Source organism: Acromyrmex echinatior, chromosome 3 (genome assembly GCF_024713525.1).
Source record: "Acromyrmex echinatior isolate Ae372 chromosome 3, ASM2471352v2, whole genome shotgun sequence".
NCBI classification, from domain to species: Eukaryota; Metazoa; Arthropoda; class Insecta; order Hymenoptera; family Formicidae; genus Acromyrmex; species Acromyrmex echinatior.
Window position 1 is genome coordinate 3,925,158 of NC_141854.1, and position 23,141 is coordinate 3,948,298.

At 30.3% G+C, this 23,141-nt stretch overlaps 1 protein-coding gene and 1 long non-coding RNA gene across 3 annotated transcripts in view; one reads left to right on the forward strand and one right to left on the reverse strand.

Annotated features, from left to right (window-relative positions):
• Positions 1-16,872, forward strand: part of zfh1 (Zn finger homeodomain 1) — a 30,975-nt gene extending 14,103 nt beyond the window's left edge. Inside the window, exons 2-10 of one of the 2 annotated variants that reach the window (XM_011070307.2) lie at positions 9,852-10,168; positions 11,492-11,632; positions 11,890-12,187; positions 12,816-13,174; positions 13,974-14,321; positions 14,468-14,797; positions 14,878-15,040; positions 15,421-15,535; positions 16,490-16,668. In XM_011070307.2, the coding sequence (XP_011068609.2) occupies positions 9,852-10,168; positions 11,492-11,632; positions 11,890-12,187; positions 12,816-13,174; positions 13,974-14,321; positions 14,468-14,797; positions 14,878-15,040; positions 15,421-15,494 (2,030 nt within the window). In that variant the 3' untranslated portion in view covers positions 15,495-15,535; positions 16,490-16,668. Of the gene's footprint in view, positions 1-9,851; positions 10,169-11,491; positions 11,633-11,889; positions 12,188-12,815; positions 13,175-13,973; positions 14,322-14,467; positions 14,798-14,877; positions 15,041-15,420; positions 15,536-16,489 lie in introns of both variants that reach the window. The other variant, XM_011070308.2, reaches the window with a different exon arrangement.
• LOC147910132 (uncharacterized) lies at positions 1,242-7,897 on the reverse strand. Its single transcript, XR_015544346.1, has 2 exons — positions 4,369-7,897; positions 1,242-4,185 (listed from the first exon to the last, which is right to left on the reverse strand). It is a non-coding gene; the product is annotated as an uncharacterized LOC147910132 (long non-coding RNA).
• Positions 16,873-23,141: the final 6,269 nt, after the last annotated feature.

Consider the following 23,141-nt stretch of genomic DNA (forward strand, 5'->3'; position numbering starts at 1 on the left):
GATATACTCACACATATGATCCATGTTGATTTTCTACCTGGTTCGCGGAGGGTTAAATTACAAAGTTGCTCGTGAAGTAGCTAAATCTAATCTAGGATAACTTTAATTCATAACAATAATTAAATATTATAAATCTCGATTAACAGAAAAAGTCAATTAAGAAAATAATAAGAACGTATTTTTATTTAAAAAAAAAATATAAGAGTACAATGTAATAGCGTTACTTTAGAAAATAATATTTTTCTTTCAAAATTTATAAATAATAACGATATTTTGAAAAAATAATTAATCTCTCTCAAGAGTTTTTACTAAAAAATAAATGTAGATTCGCCAGCTCTTTAGCGACAGAATCATTTAGCACAAAGCACATAATCTAGCTTTTAATTAAATACAGGTTTACAGGGTTGGGTAAGTTAACTTTTTTTTTTAACTAAGTTAAGTTAAAGTTAACATCCTTGAAAATTTAACTTACTTAAGATACAAGTTAATTTATAATGAAATTAATTGAATTAAAAATTAAGTTAATAAAAAAAAGTAATTGAAAAGTTAAATTTGTTTTTTTTTATTTTTTTAATTCATGATTCCAGGGTTCCAGTCTTACAAATAACGGAAATGACAAATATATACTTCATTTAGAAAATACTCTGTATTTTATTTACATATTTTGTTTATATATACTGTTTAGTATATAAGATTCGATTATAAATACTAGCTGTGATATGAATAAAGCTTCAGACACAATACGAGGGAATAGCGATAGTAATAAGAAATAATAGATTTCAACCTATCAGAAACTAGATACATCGAAATACACGGTTTCTGACAGATTGAAATCTGGAGATCGATTGTGTAATTTGAAATGAGAAAATTATAAAAGTGAACAAATTCACTAGAATATTTATAATTTCATTGGTTAATACCTAGTAAATTTGCTCACTTTTGCAATTTTCATCTCATTTTAAGTTATCACTATTGCCGCGTATTATATCTGAGACTTCAAAGAATTAAATACTTCAAAGAATTAAATAAAAAATTAATAGTTATGGATAATATGTAACTAAATAAAGTTAAAAAGTTACGAGTCTAAAATGTAACTAAGTTAAGTTAAAATTAATTAACTTTTTAACTTTTTAACTTTTTAACTTAGCACTACCCTGAATTTACATTCAAGACAGGGAAGATTGTTTTGCGTCTGTATTTAGGAGTTGTCAAGAGGAATTCGCATAGCATTGTCAAGTGTCATTTCCGATTTCGCGAAGTTATCGTGTAACAGTATATTAATTACGATAGCGCACAAACTTACGCGCATTGACTTACAACTAGCATTTTCGCAGTAAATGCTGTATCTATCTACCTACATAACAACAATATACCATGCCTGGTGTGAGATTCGCATTACACACGATCGTGGACATACTGAAATTCTGCGCATTTGCAGACATTTTTATATAGCTTGCGCTTTTCCGATCCTAGTTTATGTTTGAGTATATGTCAAATATATGTATATTCTAAAATATATCAACGATCAAAAATAAAATAAGATAATCACTAAAGTTTCAATATTTAAAACAAATATTAATCGTGGAAGAAAGGCAACTGACAGCAATTGCAGATATTAATGTATATAAATTACAATAATACTGTATTTTAAAATATATTTACTCTATAGAACTTTCATGTTACATTTTTTCTTTTTAAAATCCATACGAACGTTTCGTTAAAATTTAGGATATCTTCAGCGAATTTATAGATTAATTAAAAATAACAAAGCATTCTTAGTAAACCAAAGATAATTGCACTATTCAAACATTGTGAATATTCGATTCGATAAAAAAGAGTGCGTTAATAATTAATATTCTTATGATATGAGAACAATGATCCTTATTTTTTATTCTCTTTTGCGTTGTATATCTAGACGTAAATATTGTATACATTGACTACATTATTAAAAATATGAACATATAAGTAGCTATAATAAAAATAAATATATATGTGTAGATACAATACACTTTTTAGACTTTTTGGAGTGGAATCTTACTCTAAAAAAGATTGAAAAGTTTGCTACTCTTTTTTAAAATTTTTACTTTTTAGAGCGAGATTCCACTCCAAAGAATTTAGAGAGTATGTTTCCACAAAAATGTGTTTTAACTTTTTTGAACAAATAAATGTAATATAAACAAGAATAAAAAACAGTAAAAATTTGTCCATTATCTTCAATTGAAATCGTTAGTTTCAAAATGATATTGATTTACGAATTAATTTTTGTTTACATTTATATTTTGGAAAAAAAAGATAAAAATTCAGATTAGGGGAGCATCCCCCGATGACCTTGACCTGAGTGATCTCCAACGGGTTTTAGCCGTCGCTTTTTATTAATTAAAAAATTATTAACAAAAAAATTTGAAAAATAACGTTTTATTTCCGCTATATATGATATTAAAAACTATTCTACCCTTCCTTGCTTACGTAAAGACTTTTCGCGCAAAGCGATTTTCACCCCACCTCCCACCCTGCTTTAAAAGCGCACGACTTCTACGCGAAGCAACTTTCACCCCATCTGCCCTCGGAAATAAAGGATGGGAGTCGCTTTGCGTGGAAATCGTGCACCCCGAAGCAGGGAGGGGAAGGGGAGGTGAGGTGAAAGTCGCTTCGCATAGACAGTCGTAAAATATATTTTTAAGTAGAAAATTTTTGTACTATATAGTAAAAAGAACATCTATATAGTGAAAAGACATTATTTTTCAAACTTTCCTTCTTAATAACTTTTTAACGAAGGACGAGCAATGACTAAAACCTATTGGAGGTTACTCATAACCTTGATATGAGTATATCAAGATCAAGGTCATTGAGGGATGCTAGTCTAATCTGAATTTTTACAAAAAAATATACCTATATATATTAAAGATAAAATACATTATTATTAAATCATAGCTAAATTCCACGAGATCTAAGCATATTTTAAGTATCGATGTGTTTATATAAATTTTTTTTAATGTCGAAATTAAGAAATTGTATTATATTATAAAAAGTTAAGGACTTGATTTCGCGAAATATCCCGAAGTAAATTTTTTTAGTTTGAAAAATATTTCCGCGAAGCTTCTCATTTAAACATGCAAAGCATTGAAAACGTCGAATTAATGTTAAAAAAGAAATGTTTCAGCGCGCAATCATATCTTAAGTAAATTTATTTAACAAAGAATACATATTGTATTATTCGAAACATCTGACTTTGACCATCTATTGGCATTCTCTATTCAATAGAGTCTATTGTATTTTTATGTATTCAAAAACAAAATTACATAAAAATCTCTCTCTCTCTCTTTCTTTCAGTTTAATCATTTGCACACGCATGATATAAAGGATTTTAATTCATAGTAATTAATCAAATATTAATTCGTTGCGAATTTAATTCGCAGACTGGCTGCCAAGTGGCCGCGATCTACCCGATGTTGGCGTCGGCATCGGATTATCGCGTGTGCGATTATCGGTGGGAAATCATCCTTCGAGGGGTATTTTAATCCGGTCTCACCGACAATGGGCACACCCGAAAAGTTACATAGATTTCAATGGCACCACCATGTACCACTTTTTCTCGTGTTTCACATGCCCACCCTATACGGTATCATCCTACCTCGCTTTTCTATATTCACTTCCACATACAGCACACCTACACAGAGAACAATGCTGCGCCCCTTTCCGTTCTTTCGTCACACTTCTTTTTCTATTTCATGTGTATGACACGTGTCCTAGTAGAGGTAAAGCGAAGCTAACGATAAACGCGTGTGCGAGTAGCGTATTTCTGTCTGCGAGTATGTATTTCTGTCTGCAATTACAAAAATTTTATTTTCTCATCGATTCATCCATTTATATATATTTTATCGATCTTAACGATCTTAATGATCGAGTTCAAAACTATCAAAAATTGGGACCGATGCCATTTTAGTCCCTACATATGTGAAAAACTTCTCAGGTATCGATAGGCGTATTTGGTACCTAAAAAATGTCTTGCTCATTTCGGATTTACCAGTTCTTTGAGTGTGTGTGCTGCCAGTACAGTAAAATCAATCTACCGAAAATAGAATCTTCATGATTCATAACGATGTTTCATATTTTCCAATTGGTAATGTATATTAATATTTAATTATTAACAAACCTTACGTTTTCCCAATTTTTATTTTTAAAATCCTATAAATTAATTAAATATATGTATATCTCTATATTGTAAAACATTTTTATAATATTTCTCATAAAATTATTCGAAATATGTAGACGCTACTTTCAATGATATCGAAAATATGGCAGCAAGAGAATCGTTAGACTGTTCTTCAAATTGTTCTGGACGATCTGAACAAAGCTAATCTAACTTACCTTTGATTCGAGACATTCGTCGTAACCATCCTTGATTCAATCAATTTTTTTTTTCATTTTGCCTAAAGATCGACTCACAATATTTGGCAGCGTTCATCACGTATTTCTTCCTTTTGTGTTCTGGCGTTACGCCCTATCTACGCAATTCGATTATACCTATCGCGCACGCGTCTTTTTTCCAATGTATGCATTCCATACATGCGTGTGCGGCGCACTGATACACGTGTGTCATGCCAGGGATTATGCGACTGACGTGGTGACCCAGCCATTGCGTATTGGCAATTGCCGAAGGTAGTCACGATTAACTCCACGCATCGCACATGTAAACCGATACCCGCCATCAGATACGCGTAACTGATTGATCGCCGCCAACCTTGCACGTGCGGTCCAACTCGGAATTCCGAATACCCAGCCACTGAAGCGAGCAACTTCGTTGTCTCGCTTCAGCCCGATCTTCGCATAAGACGCAGAACGAAGACCTGTGGGTCACAGGGGTCGCAAAACTAAAAACTAATCTAACGTATCTTAATTATAATATGATTGTAGGATGCAAAACGTAGGAAGTTGGGTGAATTTCAACTTTCGCATCCTGTGTCTTGCGTATTGCGGTCTGCGACTTATTACAATATGAAATACGTTTTACTTGCGATCTGCGACCTGCGTTTTATGTATAGATCGGACTTTTGAGCACGCAAGCATCAATAGTAATATCTTGATAGCAAAAAGTATGTAATCTAAATATGATATGTAATTTTATGAATATCTAACTAGTTAAATATAATTAATAGTTTTAAGAGTTAAAACATTAATAAATAAGTTGAATTCTTATTCAACTAAAAGATCAAATAACAACTTACCTATCTAAAGAACGAGTTAAATGATTTTCCATACCGTATTTAGAAGAGATATCGAATAAAGAATATAATTAATGTGGTTTGCCAAAAGTTTTCTTTTTTTAGTTTGAACAAGTTGAATCAGTTTATTAAGATTCATAAAGATTCTTTACATAATGAATTTTAAAAAGGAATGTAGTCTACAAGATCAATTGTTGTGTTTGTGATGCTTCTTATGTGGGACAAACAGGGAGAAAATTAAAAATCAGACTTTCTGAACACCAAAATCGTATCCATAGTCAAACATCCTAATTCGATGATTACAGGTTGCAAAACGATCATGATTTTGATTGGCAAAATGTAGAGATTCTAGATGTAGAGAATTATTATAATATAATAAACGATTGATATCAGAGATGATTAATTGACAGACCAATGGGCTAAATTTACAACATGATACCTGCCTTAAATCATGCTTGCACTGAGATTCTCAATAAACTATAAGATTTGTAATATAAAACTATAAGGTATGTCATAAATTATAGTTTATTTGCTTTCAAATTGATACTTTTCATATTGATGCTTTCAAATTGATACTGATGATACTTTTTAATTGATAACCAGCGTTGACTCCTATTGTCTGTACTTCATGTTATTTCTAAATTGAATTCAATTAAAGAAGTCTATAAAAAACTTATTAATTGTTTGTTAGTTTGTAATTTCTCAGAATTAACAGTAATTAATATAAACATATAGATACACAAAGTTTTTAATAAATAATTAAACATGAAGTTAATTTGTTATCAAGAGAAACTTTTTAATCGTTATACATTAGATATATCTAGTAATCATAGTTAACATTAGCAAGTTAAATTATTGCTAACTATTTAATTTCTCAGTAAACATGTAACTTACTATCAATGTGATTAATTGTAAGAAATATGTAAGAAACAATCTCATGTATATGATTGGGATTTATGATCGGGATAAATTTTTTAATAAATATTTGATCATGTCATTAAACATGTATAATAATTTCGTTATTTAATTTAATATGAATAAAACTACAAATATAACTTTTAAGAAATAATTGCGTTACGATATGTATTGTCTGCATAAGAGTTGCATGCGAAAAATGAGAAACGCTTGATTCTATTCTCTATATAATTTATTTTTATTATCAAATCTTCATTCTCTATTATCAAATCTAAATAAAAAAATATTATTATATATATTATTTATTTTTGTTATTTTATGTAAAGAATATTCTAGATATAACAGCATCGTATTATCAAAAGATATTTCCGAGAATTAGAGAACCACAGATTTCTACAATATATATGTATAGATTACTGAATGTTAACGTCTAAGATAAGAGTGTAGCTGAAAAATTAATGCAAAATGAAAATAGCGGTGGTGATTATATTTCGAGTAATCTTTTATTAAATATTATTAGATATTATAGGCTGTTTAAATTATATCTATAATGTATAACGTGCGAAATATCCTAAGTGGATTTATACAATAGTATTGAATCTTGGCGAAGCACTGATACCGAAAAATGAGTTTCCTATTTCAATACTGAATTAATATTTAAAAAATAATGATATGGTACTGGTCTAATGTATGGATCAGTATTGAATAGTAGAACAGTACATTTGTATTATTGTGTCTATACGGAAATATATAGAAAAAATTGTTTTAACTATTTTAGCTATTTCTATATTCTTACTTGTGTGCTGAATACGAATACGCTGTCCAAATTTAGCTATCACGTCACAATTTTGAGAAAAATCACATTAAAAAGGCAAAAAACAGCAATATATTTTTAAGATTATTATTTTTTTTTATTATATTTCATTTTATTAATTTTATATTACTTTTTGATTTTTAGCATGTTCGGATCATATTTTTGGCGCATTTTTAAGTATTAAATTCGAAAAATACAAAAATATTATACCACATAGTTATTTTACACGTTTAATTTTTTTATACTTTACAAAATATAAATGTATTATAGATTTAACATTACATGGTAAAAAAAATTATATACTTTTCCACGAAAATAAGACGTTATTGTTGGATGCTGTACCGTGAAAATCGAAAAGCAAGGCACAAAAAAAATTATAGACGTGACTTCTCAAGGACCTACTAAGCTTTTTACATAAGATTTAAATAATCAAGTTGTATAATTTTTTATCTTATATTTTAAATATATTTAAAATGTATTCTAAGAGATTTTTTGTTGTAAAAAAATTGTGGATAAACAAATTTGAGATTATTTTTTAACTTAGATCATTATAAATTTCTATCATAAAATCAATATATATTTTTAAAACAACTTTTAAAAATTTTAATTTTGTTGCTCCGTGAAATTATTCAAAACAGATTCAGTATTGAGACAGTATACCGACATATATTTGCAGTATCATGTTTGTATTTAGTACAGTAACTTCATACTGTATTTAGTATTAGCTTGATCCATTACTATCATCTCAATATTTCTTCGGTATCACACTTGTATTGACATAAAAATTGATAGCCAGTACCTCGCTGATAGTCAATTCCCCTGCTAGAGATATTTGATAAAATATTCTTTTGTCTCATTTGCAAACATTTGATTTAAATTGGAAAATTAATGTTAATAAAACAACAAAAACATAATCACATGAGAAATACATATATAGAAAATACATATATAGAAAATTGAAAAAGGGATTTCAAGCTTTTATTTTATTATACATTAAAATCTTTTTTTTAATACGTATATACGTATATACATACTTATATATATATATATATATATATATATATATATATATGTATGCTTAAAACGTGATGACTTAAGGTTTGTCACGTTGTATGTTACGTTTAAAATAATGAATCACTTATATGAATACTTTAATATATAGAAGTAATTGGACCAAATGTCGCGCTTACAACTAAAACATATAATATTTAATATGAAAGATATGAAAAATGTTCGTATCGATTGGATTTTACTATTAATAAACATGGAAGATTTCTCCGTAATGTTATAATTCAATCTTATTGTCAGCGTAATTTTATCTACGCATTTTAATTTCTGATTATAAGACTAATGGAAACATTCCAGATTTCAATCAACATATCGTTCATTCGCGATATCTGCATTGTAAATACAAAAATTGAATCAATCAAATTTTATCTGATAATTAAAACTAATAATTCAAATAAGTTTAATTTATGACGTTGAAGATATGCCAAAATATGCTACTTTATGCCAAATCTTTCTGTTATACAAGTAAACATAGAGATCATTCTGTTTGCTCGTAATATTCTGTGTTTATCAATCGAATTCACTGAAATTATATTCATTTTTATTTGTATTGTTATTACAAAATTTACTTTATCAAACATGCTTTCTTCCACGCGTTAAAGCGATTATTAGCGATTGAAGTACAACTCTTTTAAAAAATAAAAACATTAATTTAAATTTGAAAGAATGAAGTTAGGATTAAGAAAATATATCGAATTCCGAATATCTTTGGATTCTAAGTGTCAATAGAAAATGATAATTTCTTTTTGATTATATATTTCTTATATATTATAAAATAATAACAAGTGAAATATCCAGAATTGGTAACTAGTTCAAACGTTAAAAAAAAAGTTATTAAGAAGTTAATAACTTTTAACTTAACTTAATTTTAAATGCATTACTTTTTAACTTAATTTCATTACTTTTAAACTTTAATTTATTAACTTTCTTTAAATTGAAAATTTTCTTATTTTTCTTAATGCTAATATTTTTTTTCTATAAAGTCTTAAACATTACAGAATTAATTTAAAAAAGTTCAATGATTTTATTATATGATGAGAGACTCTATAATAAGAATCACTATATGATAGCCAGTTTTTTTTGACTCGCTAGATTTTGTCAATTCCCACTTATATTTGAATCACATTAATTTTAGGTATCACACAAACATTATATTTTAACAGTAAATATGAAATGAGCCTTAGATGAAGAATCGTTGTAGAACAGAGTTGCACATCCATCCATTTTCTAAATTTTTTACCTATATTTTTTGTAACAAATATCTAGTCGTAAACATGCATGAACAATCGTTTCAGAAGTTAAAGAAAGTTAGATAAAGATTAAAGAAAGAGAAATAATGCAAACATATACCGTTCTCTCTCACAAGATTTCGACAAAAACACTTTATGGTGTGACTCTTATTATATATAAGTAACTTAAATGTGGATATAAATTGATTAAACTTGCCTATAATCTATATTTGTAAGAGTTATTTAAAGTAATCTCATTTTTAAAAAAATTAGGTCATTCTGATCTCAAAAATAATGTTTTTCAAAACTAACTCTTTTTTTAAACTTAAGTTAATTTAATCTTAACTTAACTTTTATTAAAAGTTCATTCTTTATTCCTTCAACTTTCAACTTAATTAATTTTATTAATTTTATAAGCAATTAACTTTAACTTAATTTAGTTTAAAAAAAAAACATTAACTTACCCTGGAAATATCACACACGCGTATACCTTGAATAGTACCAGTACTTGAATGCGTGGCTCGATCGGTGTATAATATTTTGTGCGATGGCGCGCTGCCGAGGTGAAATATAAAAACCATGCCACGTGTGCGCGTGTTACAGGCTGTAGCGAGGACGACGCAGGTGTCGTGGATACGGAGGTGGGCGGAGGTTGCGCGGGTGGAGCGCCAACCGCAGGAGGTGGAAGTGTTGCCGGCGATGGAAGTGGTGGCGGCAGCGGTGGTACGTGCGGGGGGGTGGGTGGTGGCGGCGACAGCGAGGGCGGATCATCCGCGAAGCAGCAGCAGGGTGGTGAAAGGTGTCCTCAGTGCGGCATCCCCTGTCGGGACGTCCGTGTCCTGCAGCTTCATCTCGAGGACACGCACAAAACGTCCTGTACCATCGACAAGCACGATCTCAACGCCCAGTTCTCCCAAGTGGTGAGTGATCGCGATGACCCGTCAAGGACACACACTCTACCGGGGAAGAGCCCCTTGTTTGCCGCGTCCCGCGTGCGGACTTATCGATTATATCCCCGCAAAAGCGGCAGTCAGCTTTCCGCTGAGAGGCGCCGTTTTCGTATCTCTTCGCACGCGATTTTCGAGAGGAAGGGAGACACGAATGTTCGTAAATAGGTAGTAGATGTTACCGTGTCTTATTTTCTTAACTTTTTTTTTAACGGTTGTTGGGATAAGCATATATAAATGAGTATCGCGTAAAGTTATAAGTGTGACGGTGTGAGGTGCGAAGTATCCAGCTTGCAATTTATAAAGTTAATAAATAGGTAAATAAAAATAGATGAATTTCTGTAGATAATAACTTTATACAATAACTTATTCGTACATAACTCAAGTGATACATGGTTAATTATATATTTAATTTCATGATATTATATATCTGGAGACAAACACGGTTCTTATATTTTTTCTGTTCTATATTTCTGCCTCCTTTTTTAATTAAAACGTTTTAAAACGTTTTAATATGTAATTTTGTGACGTCAAGCTTTCATTAAATATTTATATATATTTTTTTTACAGTTATGACAAAATTATCTATAGAATTGTGTGCTGAATCGTACTAATTTTGAATGTGAATGTGTCTAGTCAACTTTTCTTATGAAGGTATTTTAGATTTGAAATTTCGACAGATTGCAACATGTAATAAAAAATATGCATAATTAATGCGATTAAAATAAATATGTATTTCTCTTAGATTAAAAGTGAATTAAGAATGTAATTTCTCTTTTTTTAAGAAACAAGTAGAAAAGATCGATTGATTTTGTTATTAGTTGCATGCAGTTCTCGAAAAAAAATTTAAGTATAAATATAGCGTCCATGATGTATTAAAACATTTTCTATTTGCGAGATAATTATACATATCATATATACTCATGAAACTATGATTAAATATACTACACAGAAATGATCTGTGATGAACTGATTCGAAGAAAACACTCGATGACGACGAATATATTTTACATAAACATATAAACGAACAAATATCTTTGACCTCTTGTTACAGATATTTTTGTTCATGAATTTTCTATTAGGTGTTGGAATTAATTCGTAGCGTTTTACAAGTGATGGGAAGTACTTTCATTAATGTATTTTTTAATGCTCATGTGAAATAAATAACATTCTTTCATTAAAAACGCTACGAATTAATTCCAACACCTAATAAGAAAATTTGTAATAATACGAATTGATCAGTTTCGTGAGTAACTATTTATCTTTGTTCGACTAACCTTCTCAATAATTCGACAGTCCTGTAAGGTGTGTAGCAAGACCTTCGCCAACGTCTACCGATTGCAGAGGCACATGATTAGCCATGATGAAAGCGCTGTTCTACGAAAGTTTAAATGTCCTCATTGCGAGAAGGCCTTCAAATTCAAGCATCATCTTAAGGTGTTTTGTTATTACATATTAATAATAAGCGTGTATTATGACATATAATATTATTTTATTATTTCTTACTATATTTCTTACTTTTTATTACTTTTCCTTGTAGATTCTATTTATCTTTATCACTGATATTAACGATTTTAATTTAGTATCCATTTCTACTTTGAGTTTATCTCTTTCTCTTTGCGTGTTATATAAATCGTAGAAGAATAAAAAAAAAAGTATGTAAATTTAAACGCGTCTTCCTCCATTTCTCGCAGGAACACCTGCGCATTCACAGCGGTGAGAAGCCATTCCAGTGCAACAATTGCGGCAAGCGTTTCTCTCATTCTGGATCGTATTCGAGCCACATGACAGCGAAAAAGTGTTTGATAATGAATCTGAAAAAATCGAGGCAGAACACCATAACCAATGTCGATCGGGGACAGAAAAAGACGCATCAGGCTTTATCGGGACGACGTGACGTCGATCTGCTGACAGCCAACAATAATACGTTTCTGCCGATTCTGCCGAAGTTATCGCCGTCGGAGTATCAAGAGATACAAAGGGAGGGAACAGGTAATTAATTTTATCACTTAGATCAATATTTCTTCTAAAAATATAGATATGTATATATTACTACATTTATGCATGTTATATATATGTTATATATATATATATATATATATATATATATATTCTCCTTTCATCTACGAATTTGATGGGCAATTTCGAACAGATTTTCTGCAATAAAAATGTCGAAATAACGATAAATTTTTATGTAGGATGTTCTAAATCTTTCATAATAATAGACTTCTGAGATTATGTTAAAAAAAACATAATAAATGAAAAAGTGCCGAGGGTATAATAATATTTAGTAGATATAAGATTCACCGATCCAGTTATTCGAAATTCGCGCGGCACATGATAATGAATGTATATGTATATAATTATGCATACCAATTTCAAGAATAGGATTGATGCATAAAAATATCTTTATTATTATACAACATGTATTTGAGCACGCAAATTTCAAACAATTTGATCAGTTAACTTTAAACACTTTATTAAAAATTTATTATTAATACTTTATTATTAAAAAACTAATATTGTATTCAGTATTAGGATTTTTATTTTAAAAATGATTTCAGATATATCTGTCATTTTGATGATTATCATAATTCTTCAATTTGATTGGTTTATGCAGGTATTTATGACGTGCCAACTCTACTGCCTCACATGATGGGATTCGGAAATTATTTCCTGCAGTCTTCGATAGGCAAGTTGCTGAACCAATTGCATGCTAAGCGATTCGACCACGTTACTGAGCAATTTGAGACGCATCAGGAAGTGATGAGTCCATCGACAGCAGATTCTGAGGGAACGGAGGGCACTGAGGGCAAGGAGTCTCCTGCACCGGTAGATCCATTGCAAGGTCTGGATGCGGTCCGACGAATATTAGAAACTGTAAACACCTCCGTGACGAAGCAGCTGCTTGAAGCGAATATGCGGAAGCTGTCCACGTCTCCAGCCACGATGAAACGGAAGTTCGAAGAGGATTACCAGGTATGTAATGAGAAATTTAACGAGGGAATCTTTTTTATTTGTTCTATGCGGGGAAAGGTTTGCAATGAGAATTAATTTGTTATTGTTGAGACAACAAATAGCGTAGAATATTCTAAAAGTTAAATATATAAATGAAATATAAAAAATAATATAACATGTAAATTAGTAACTAAATTTAATAATTGTAGACTCTTTTAGATTACATTTCGAATTGTAACATATTTATTATAAAAAATGACAGAGATCTCTGAAATAATAATAAAATAATAAATAAAACTATAAAGAAAGATATCTAGAATTTTTCTATGTACAATATACAGCTTTAACGTGCACCACTGCGCACTGAGTGCAATCGAATTAGTTATAAAATTTTATTAATAATTATTTATGGAAAGCTCATAAAATAGAATTATGAATATTTTCAAATTTAATTTTTTATTTAACAGTAAGTCAGGATTTTTCAACTGGTATCGATGTATACTATTGCAGTAAGTTGAATTAAAACAATCCAAGTGTATCACGAAATTTTAGAGAATGAGATAGGTGAAAAAATTTAGAAGTAAGCAAAAAAGCGTATGAAAGATGAAATAAAAATATTTCAAAAATTGTAAAATTATCTAAATTATGTTGTGTTCACTCTCATTTTAATTAAAGTGAAGTTATTGCAATGAAATCACTTTTAAAATGATAAAATAAAAAAACTTTTAGGACTTTAACTTTCATTTCTGAATGTTGCGCTGTCATTGGTAAAAAATTGTATGCAATCATTCCTGTTTGTGAACTAGAATCTTATTTATAGGATCAAGATAGTGAAATGTCTAATGAAATGACACATTGTCCGGATTGGGGCACAACGGACCAATATGATTTACAAAGTGAAGGTTTAGCCGCGAAGCTCGAGAATATCAATCCGACATCGAGATCAGCCAAGAAAAAAGCGGAGGAAAGTTCTGAGGCGGATTCGGAAGATGAAGAAGAGGGTAACCAGACTCAGAACGATCACGGTAGAAGAGTCAGAGCTAGGTCGCTCATAGATGATGAACAGCTTGCTGTTTTGAAAGGTTATTATGCCATCAATCCGCGACCTAAAAAGGAGGAGATCATCATGATCGCCAATTACATCAATTTTCCTACTCGTGTCGTACAGGTATGCGAAATAAAGACAGATTAAATTGTCTGTCTAAATGAGAGAATTAGATTGAAAATTAGAATATTTTCTAAAACAACTAATAAATTTAATAATATTTAACAAACTTGTGATAATTAATTATCAATTATATGATCATTTTATAGGTTTGGTTCCAAAATTCACGTGCCAGGGATCGAAGAGAATCGAAAATGCCACCAGCTCTGGTACCTTTAGCACTTCCAGAGAATTCATCTATTATTGAACAGCCTTTGGATTTATCGAAGAAAGAAACATTTGTTACAGTGATCAAAGAAAGTGATACATCAAGCAGAAACACCTCGTCTCCATGCGAACAGAAGGATGATATTGCAGCTCCAACTGTCCCCCCCGATAACGATGACCTCGAGGATTTACCTTTAGTCATAGACGAAGAAACCGCTACTGATCCCATTGAAACTAAGCGTATACCTCCTAGTGGAGAGATAATCACAAAGGTAATGAAAGAAAGTAAGATTAAGCGATTTTAAATTTTATAAACGAACGTATAATTCATATTTATTGTATTATCTTTTAGAATCAAAATCAAGCGAACGCAAAGGGCGAGATCGAAATTGCACCACAATCGGAAATAACCCCTACAGCAACAGAAAACGAGCAGGGTCTTTATTTCTGTGATCGGTGTGAGAAAACATTTTCCAAACACAGTTCCCTTACGAGACACAAGTATGAACATTCCGGTAAGTACATTACTGTTACCGTTAATATACGTAATATACGTTATTGCAACGTTTCATAATTTTAACGATTAAGAGCCATTATCTAACGATAAGTCAGAAATTCGAGATACGGTACTTCATTAAAATGAATAAGTCTCTTTTTTTTTTACATAAACTACTCTTTTACAAAATTCAAATTCTTATGATTTCAATTCAAATCTTTAAATTCAAATTGTAATAAAATATAGTTATATCTTTCTCTCTCTTAATCAAAATTTACTAAAATATATCTAAAACTGATTAAAAAGAATAAGAGTTGTTAATAATTTATGGAAAGCTCATAAATTACAATTATCAATATATTTTCAATTATCAATATTTTTTCTTTTGTTACCTAATAGTAAATCAGAATTTTTCAACCGGTGTTGTATACTACAATAAGTTGGAAACAGTCCAAATGTGCCATGAAATTTAAAAGAATGAAAAAAGTGAAAAAATTAAAAAATAAGTAAAAAAGTGAGTAAAACACGAAATAAAAATATTTTAAGAATTGTGAAAATTATCTAAATAAAATTGTGTTTTAAATAAAATTGTTATTTTAATCAAAGTGATATTGTCAATACAATAAAATTACTTTCAAAATGATAAAATAAAAAATTAAAATTTTAGAACTTTACTTTTTATTTCTGTTGCGTTAATAAAAAAAATCTATGTTGAGCGTTAATGCATCTAATAATATACTTCGGCAAAGAATCCCATTACTAATTATACGCAGAATTGCGTAGACATATAATTAGTCCTAGTGAAATGAGTTAATTTTTATATACATAGCTTATAATGTAGTGAACAAAAGATGTCAGATATATCAATAACAGATAGTTTTGAACTACAGTTATCAAAAATGCTCTGTAAGCACAAGTTTTATATCTTTGATACATCATTGCTCAAAAATCATCCATTATTGAACTTTGTAATCTATAACATCCTTTATTTATCACCTCTAGCGAAAAAATTTTTATGAAAAATTACATAGATTGAGACAAGATTTTAGAAAATCGTAATTTTATATAGATATTCGTAGAAATGTTGTTTGTTTGAAAAACCAAGAAATCCTCTGCCAAATAACGCTACTCTATGTCCGACTACAAATATCTACGAAAACTTAAGAATTTCTAAGATCTTGTCTCAATCTATGTAATTTATATAGGTTTTCTGTACTTGTATATTATAAGTTATAAGTACATTATATATGAAAACTAATTCATTTCATCCAATATAATAGTGTGCAATTCTCAATATAATTAGTGTGAAATAATTTAGTTAGTTATTATTTAATGTACACCGCAAATTGAAATACGCTGATCCAAGTCAATCAAGGAACCTTAAGACAGAGTGGAATTTTTTGCCTCGGATTATCGTACTTTCTAAGCAAAATTTATTACGCAAACAAAAGATTGATAAATGTTTCAGGGCAAAGGCCTTACAAATGTGTGGAGTGTCCAAGAGCGTTCAAGCACAAGCATCATCTGACTGAACACAAGCGGCTGCACAGCGGCGAAAAGCCCTTCCAGTGCTCCAAGTGCCTCAAGCGCTTCTCTCACTCCGGCTCCTACAGCCAACACATGAATCATCGTTATTCTTATTGCAAACCCTACAGAGAATAGAAGTACTCAAGTCTTCTTATCTGAGGCTCGTTCGCTTACCTATTAGATTATACTTTTCTCCCATAGACTTATATAGATAGACCGTGTTCTCTCGTTGGAGGCAAGAAGTCAGAATTAGTAGAGAGGACAAGAGATAGATACTTTCCTTGTCCGACTGGTGCAGTTGAAGAAGAGAAGGAAAAAGAAGAAGCGGTTTTTTTCTTTGTTCTTAGAAAGAGATGCGCATTATCCTCTCTTTCTTCAACTTTCATTCTTATGGATTATCATTTACCTTGTACTCCTTTAATTTTTAATTTTTCAATCAATTTTTTATAAAATCTATATGTATATATATATATATATATATATATATATATATATATATATATATATATATATGAAATAAAGATAAATTCCAGGATTGATCGTGGAATTTATAAACAAATTATTATGAAACTACGCATTATCTTATTTTTATGTATTCTCATTTTTATGTTTTCTTACATTAGTTTTTTCCAAAGCATTGTGTGACAGACATGTGACTACGTATATTTCTATCCTTCAATGTTGCCATCAGCTATTGTATAAGAATACACAGTCACTCAGATAACCAAATCTATCCAAAAGATTTTTGCAAAGTGTCAGTACAAATTTTATTAGTAGAATGCCAACAAAAACCAAGCAAAATCTTTGATTATTTCTCTCTTTATATACTATGTTTTTCTCTCCGCAAACCTTATATATATCTTTTGCTTCCCTATTGTATCCAATTTGATCTTGCCAATATTACTTTTACCATATTTTATAAGGAATATTAATATTCTAAATAAATTCAAAATCAATATTCAAAATTTTCTATTCAAGTTTGTAAGACATAATAAACGTCATGTTTTACAAGAACGATATATTATTACTGACAATGTAACTACTAACATACATACATTGTCAGTAATACATTGTCGCTATATTTTTGTTATACTTATCTTTTTTAATGATTATTCAGATATATACTGTTGATTGTTCAGATATATACTTTAGTGTAATTTAAACTCAATTGAGCTATCAATTGAGTTTATTTAGAACTTAATCGATTTAGCGATTAAGGTGGTTCTACAGTAAATCGAGTTACCATAGAAATGTCTCATTTTTTAATGTAATAAAATTGAAATATTGAACTTGACGTGTGCAAAATTTTAGGATAGGTTTTCTTATTTCATTTATCAATGAAATAAGAGAGAAAAAAAATGTAACTGAAAATGTAACTTTAAATCTAGTGACAAATAAGGATCGAAGACACTTTTTTACTCACCGCACACAAACATTACCATCGATTTCTTTAAAAAAACGAGATTATAATAGTTAAAAAAATTACGATTGTAATAGTCACGAAAAAATAATAGGTCATCGGTCATTCTAGAAAGATAATTTAATGTTAAAATGGCAAAATTATATTACATTATTATGTTATATTGAATTTTCACAAAAACAAATTGTATAAGAAATCAACTTTTTTTTATTTCATTACTTTTTATATTAAATATTGTGTATTTTATATTATTTTATTAAAATATACACGTAGTTTCAATATTTTATTCAAATTATGTAGACATTCGTAATTTTAGGTGGACCCTGGTAAGGGTTCCCACAAATTTTCGGCACTTTATTATAGAACCACCTTAATGAGATTCAATAATTTTGAATATTCGCAACTGGGTCTCGTCCTACACTAAGAGAAAAGTTTTTGGTACTTGTAACTATAATTGTTATAGCCAAAAAAAAGACTCCTGACCATAATATAATTATGGTTAGGAGTCTTTTATCCATTTTATAATTATTATTGCTATAATATTGGTAACAATAATTATATTTAGAATTTTATCAAAAAAAGATATAACAATGAAAATGTTATAAATTAGTCGAATTATAGTAATTAAAATAATTTTTCTCTTAGTGTATGTGTACATTTAGCGCGAAATATTCTTAATATAACGACGGAATCAATTTTACCATCTATAATCTTGTACCCTCTTTCTCTTTTATTCCCTCACGCTCCACTTTCTCATATATTCTTTATCAAATTCTGTTACAAAATCCAAACCCATCTTTTTTTTCATTTCCTTCTTACTCTATACTTCCAAACTTTCAGGAATATCATTCTTGATCCCCTTCAATACTATCTTTACCTCTCCTCTTTTTATCTCTTCTCTTCATCAGTTCTTTTCTTTTTTTTACCTAAATTCTCTATATCGCTCTTAACAGATCTTTTAAAATATTTCTTCTACTCTTTCATATTAATTTCCTCCTTTTGTTTGTCACTTACCCCACTTCTTTTGCTATACTACTTAAATTTAGTTTATATTTGAAGATATTACATTTAAATGATTACGAAATGACAGATTTTGCTCGGTATATGTTGTTGGATTGTATCGGCAGACTTTGCTGGTAGAATATAAGCTTATAATGCGGATGCAGTTAATGCCAGTATATCGCAATATTCTGCTTGAATTTACTGACAAACTGCTAGTTATTACTGACATTTTGCTCTTACTGGTCTATCTAAGACTATGCTTTTTTTCTTACGTTTAGAATTCCTCTTTTACGTCTGAGTTTATTCGAAACTCCCATTTTGTGTGAAAATTCGCTAGAACGCCTTTATACTCTCCTCTCGCGGTATGAATTTTAAGAGACGCCGCGACGTTTTGTGAAGCTATAAGTATAGATAATATATACCTAAGATGCTGCGCGACATCACATTATAAAGCCATGGCGTTATTGCTCGTCGGTTCGTACTTCAAAGAAAAAGAAAAAGATGAAGAACGGTTTAGACGGAAAATTTAGATGTCAAAATGTATATTAATCTCGTAACTGAGATAAAGAAAATAATATTGTTTTCTCGAATCGTCTGAGCCGACTTTAGAGATTTTACTAATTTTATTTTAGAACTTAAAAAAAAAATGAAAACCGGTGAATACAAACGAAAAAGAAAATTACTCGCGGCAAGCGTGTCGACAAATAAGCCAAACGCATGTAACGGTACCAAAAAGCATAATGCAATAATCTATTATATATATAATATAATATACATAATATTTTAGTATTTTTATTAACAAAATATTATATATACCATGACAATAATAAGAAAACTAATTAATGTACAAATTTGTTAGCTACGTCCGTATGAGGAGCGCGATATCCATTCGCAAGAAATGTACGAAATATACTAGATTCGACGATCGAAATGAATAGAAAAGGAAAGTTTTTGAACAATTAATCTCCGCGAAGATATCCGCCGGATATCTCGACAAATAATTTCCAAAAACTCAGGTTCCAACGATAATTTGAATATAAGAATGGAGATCGCGCATAGTATAATGAGTACTCGTTTTACACGAGTAAAGATGGATATAATTGAGTTTACCAAATCAAATATGTCTGGGGTACAGCTGTTAATTGAGCTTAACATTAAGGAATTTTGTCGATTGTAAAGACGGAGATTAGAATCTCATGTTCCACTTCCTTACAATGAATAACTTTACTCGAAGAAAGCAGGCTATATTATTATATTATTATTCTATTATTATTATATGTATAAAACGAAAGAAAAAGAAAGAGAAAGAGCGAAATAGGCGAGTTTGGATTTAAGGGCCATGATCGGGTCGGTGATCGATGTCATGCGAGAAGGTCTTTTCTTTTTTTATACTATTGTACTTACATGGTGGCAAGTTGATGATGCGTTATTCCTGTAATGTCTAACGTGATAATTGTTCGAGACGATGAGAAATACGTAGTATGTCGTGAAATGCGTTACACATTCCGCGAGGATCCGTTTCTCAGGGCCTCTTCCATTTTATTTATCACTTTTTCCTCTTGCAACGAATAAGCACTGTGTGGCACCTTTCATCAGAATTAACCCTGACCTCGCTTTTGCCAGCGGAAGTAATCTCTCAAAACGCGCGACGCGCGCAGAGATTATAGTAGTTTGGAAATTAGATTTTGATGTGACATGTATAACATAGAAATCCAAAAGAATGTATGCAAAAGATATCAAAAGGATGTCCGAATGTTCAGAGTGTCCTTTCGTCTTTTGTATATATTTACGTTTTTATGGAAAGGTGCGGCGCAAAGAAACACGAAACGTGCACCGAAACCTCGCAATAATCTCTTCACCGAAATCCGAGGCCCGAAAATAACCGTAACACCTAAGTATGATATTAAATGCTTCCAATATTGTACGATTAAAATTATTATATTACGACGTTTATATGATTTTATTCGTTCGAACGCGTAGAGAGATAAGGACGTATATTATATATATATACTCTACAGATTGATAATACTCGAGAATGTATTTTATAACAGTTTATGCGTCTTTTTATTTACACGAGTACTACAAGTGATAAGTGATATTGTTATTGATAAAAAAAAAGAAAATAACGAGAAGAAAGATGAGATACAGATATTACCGTATTATTGAAATTTTGTGCCAGGGTATGTATGTGTGCATGTATATGTGCGTGTGTATGTGTGTATGTGTGTATGTGTGTATGTGTGTATGTGTGTGTGTGTGTGTGTGTGTGTGTGTGTGTATGTGTGCGGCATACGGCAAACCGGTACGTCACGGTTGTACTTCCTCGACGTTTCGTGCGTGTAGAAGCTTCGGTTATCCGCGATAGGCATCGTGTTTACCACTATCACTATGCGAAAAAAGAAAAGGAAAGAAAGATAAAAAAATGTGCAAATATAATGCTTATAATACTCATTTATTATAGTGTTAACAATTAAGAAATATATTTTTATATAATTATAATGTAATATTATAATACGCGGATACGCGTGACATAGTACACTAATCGATCGAGCAACCGGATAATTCCGGCTGCAACGGATCTCTTCCTTACATCCGATACAGGCGCGTAGAATTCTATTTTCTCCCTATCGATGCGGATATCGTTTCTCATTTGTTCCCATTTTATAATCTGCAATCGCGACGAATGATTCTCAATCGCATTTCATTTAGTTTCAAGCGACAAGTCGTTCCTAACTGTATCCACTCGTTAGTAACTTTTTCTGTTTCTCTTTTTGCTTTCCTATTTCCCTTTTGTATAATTTTTTTAAATGTAAGCTTTACCTTTTCCAGAAAGAAAAAGAAAGAGAGAAAGAATTTTTTGTCTGTAATTTCTCTTAGATTAAGTATTCAATGAACGTTCAGTCTATTTTGTATTTGCACCAAGAATTAAAAGTGATGTAATTTCGATGAGCTCAACAAAGAGTTCTGAGCTCAACGAAACTGTATCGTTTCCCTAATTAATGTCTTGACTTATTAAATAACTTCACGACCAACAATGGGTTAGGACATCAGGATGGAAAGGCAGAAAAACTTACGAAGACAATATTATATACGTATAGATAATAAATATATATATATATATATATATATATATAAAATATATATTATATATTTCCTCTAATTCTCGGGAGCTTTTGCGACCCGCTTGCCTCAATATAATGTACGTACTACTAAATAACGAAACGAAAAAAAAAAAAGTTAAAGCGTAATATAAATCGCGCCAGCTTTTGTGCATCGACATTATCTCCCAATAACGAACAATAATGAGATAAAAAAAAGTGACAACAGCGAAGATAATAACTAGAAATGAAAAATAATAAGCGGGGAAAGAAAAAAATGAAAGCGATGAAAATTGTTATGATTGTTGAAGCAACGATTTAATAAGCACCATACGATGCCTTCCGTGAACGACCGAGCTTGCCTAGTTGCCAAGATAAACGAAAAATTACATAAATGTTAGCGCGACATTGTCGTCGAGAGCCGAGTCACCTTCACGATCCTCCTTGATTGAATTACACGTGTCATCCTCAGTTATTTTCGTTCTTTAAATCGGCAATCGTAATAGATAAAATTCGTGACAAGTGTAATAAAAGACAGCGAAAAATACTCCGCTCTCCTATCCTCCCTTCCTCATCCTTTATGAAGCAAATCGTTGGATCGATTATGTGCAAGGAGTATCGCGAAGCGCACGGATTTTCAGACTTATTGTACTCAATGAATACTACATGGTCACGCCATTGAGCTTTTCATTGAACTTATTATATTATATGAATACCAAAAATGTGAATTGTATATATACTATATATATATATATATGAATACTCGAAAACAAAAAATACCGCAGACAATAATGTACCGTTTCTTTTTAGAAATTAGACGGCGTAAGCGCATACTATACTGTAGTATATATAAATATATTATATAAATATTGTAGACGTAAAAAGATAAATTTACTATATAAATTGGCGCATATATATTATATACACAATTGTGTATATACTATATATTAGATATATATATACATACAATTACATTTAATTGACAAGAATAGCGATGTGGATATTATTGTAATAAGACGCAGTGTGAACGTACTCGTACGAGAGAAAGAGGAAAGAAAGGGACAACCTGAAGG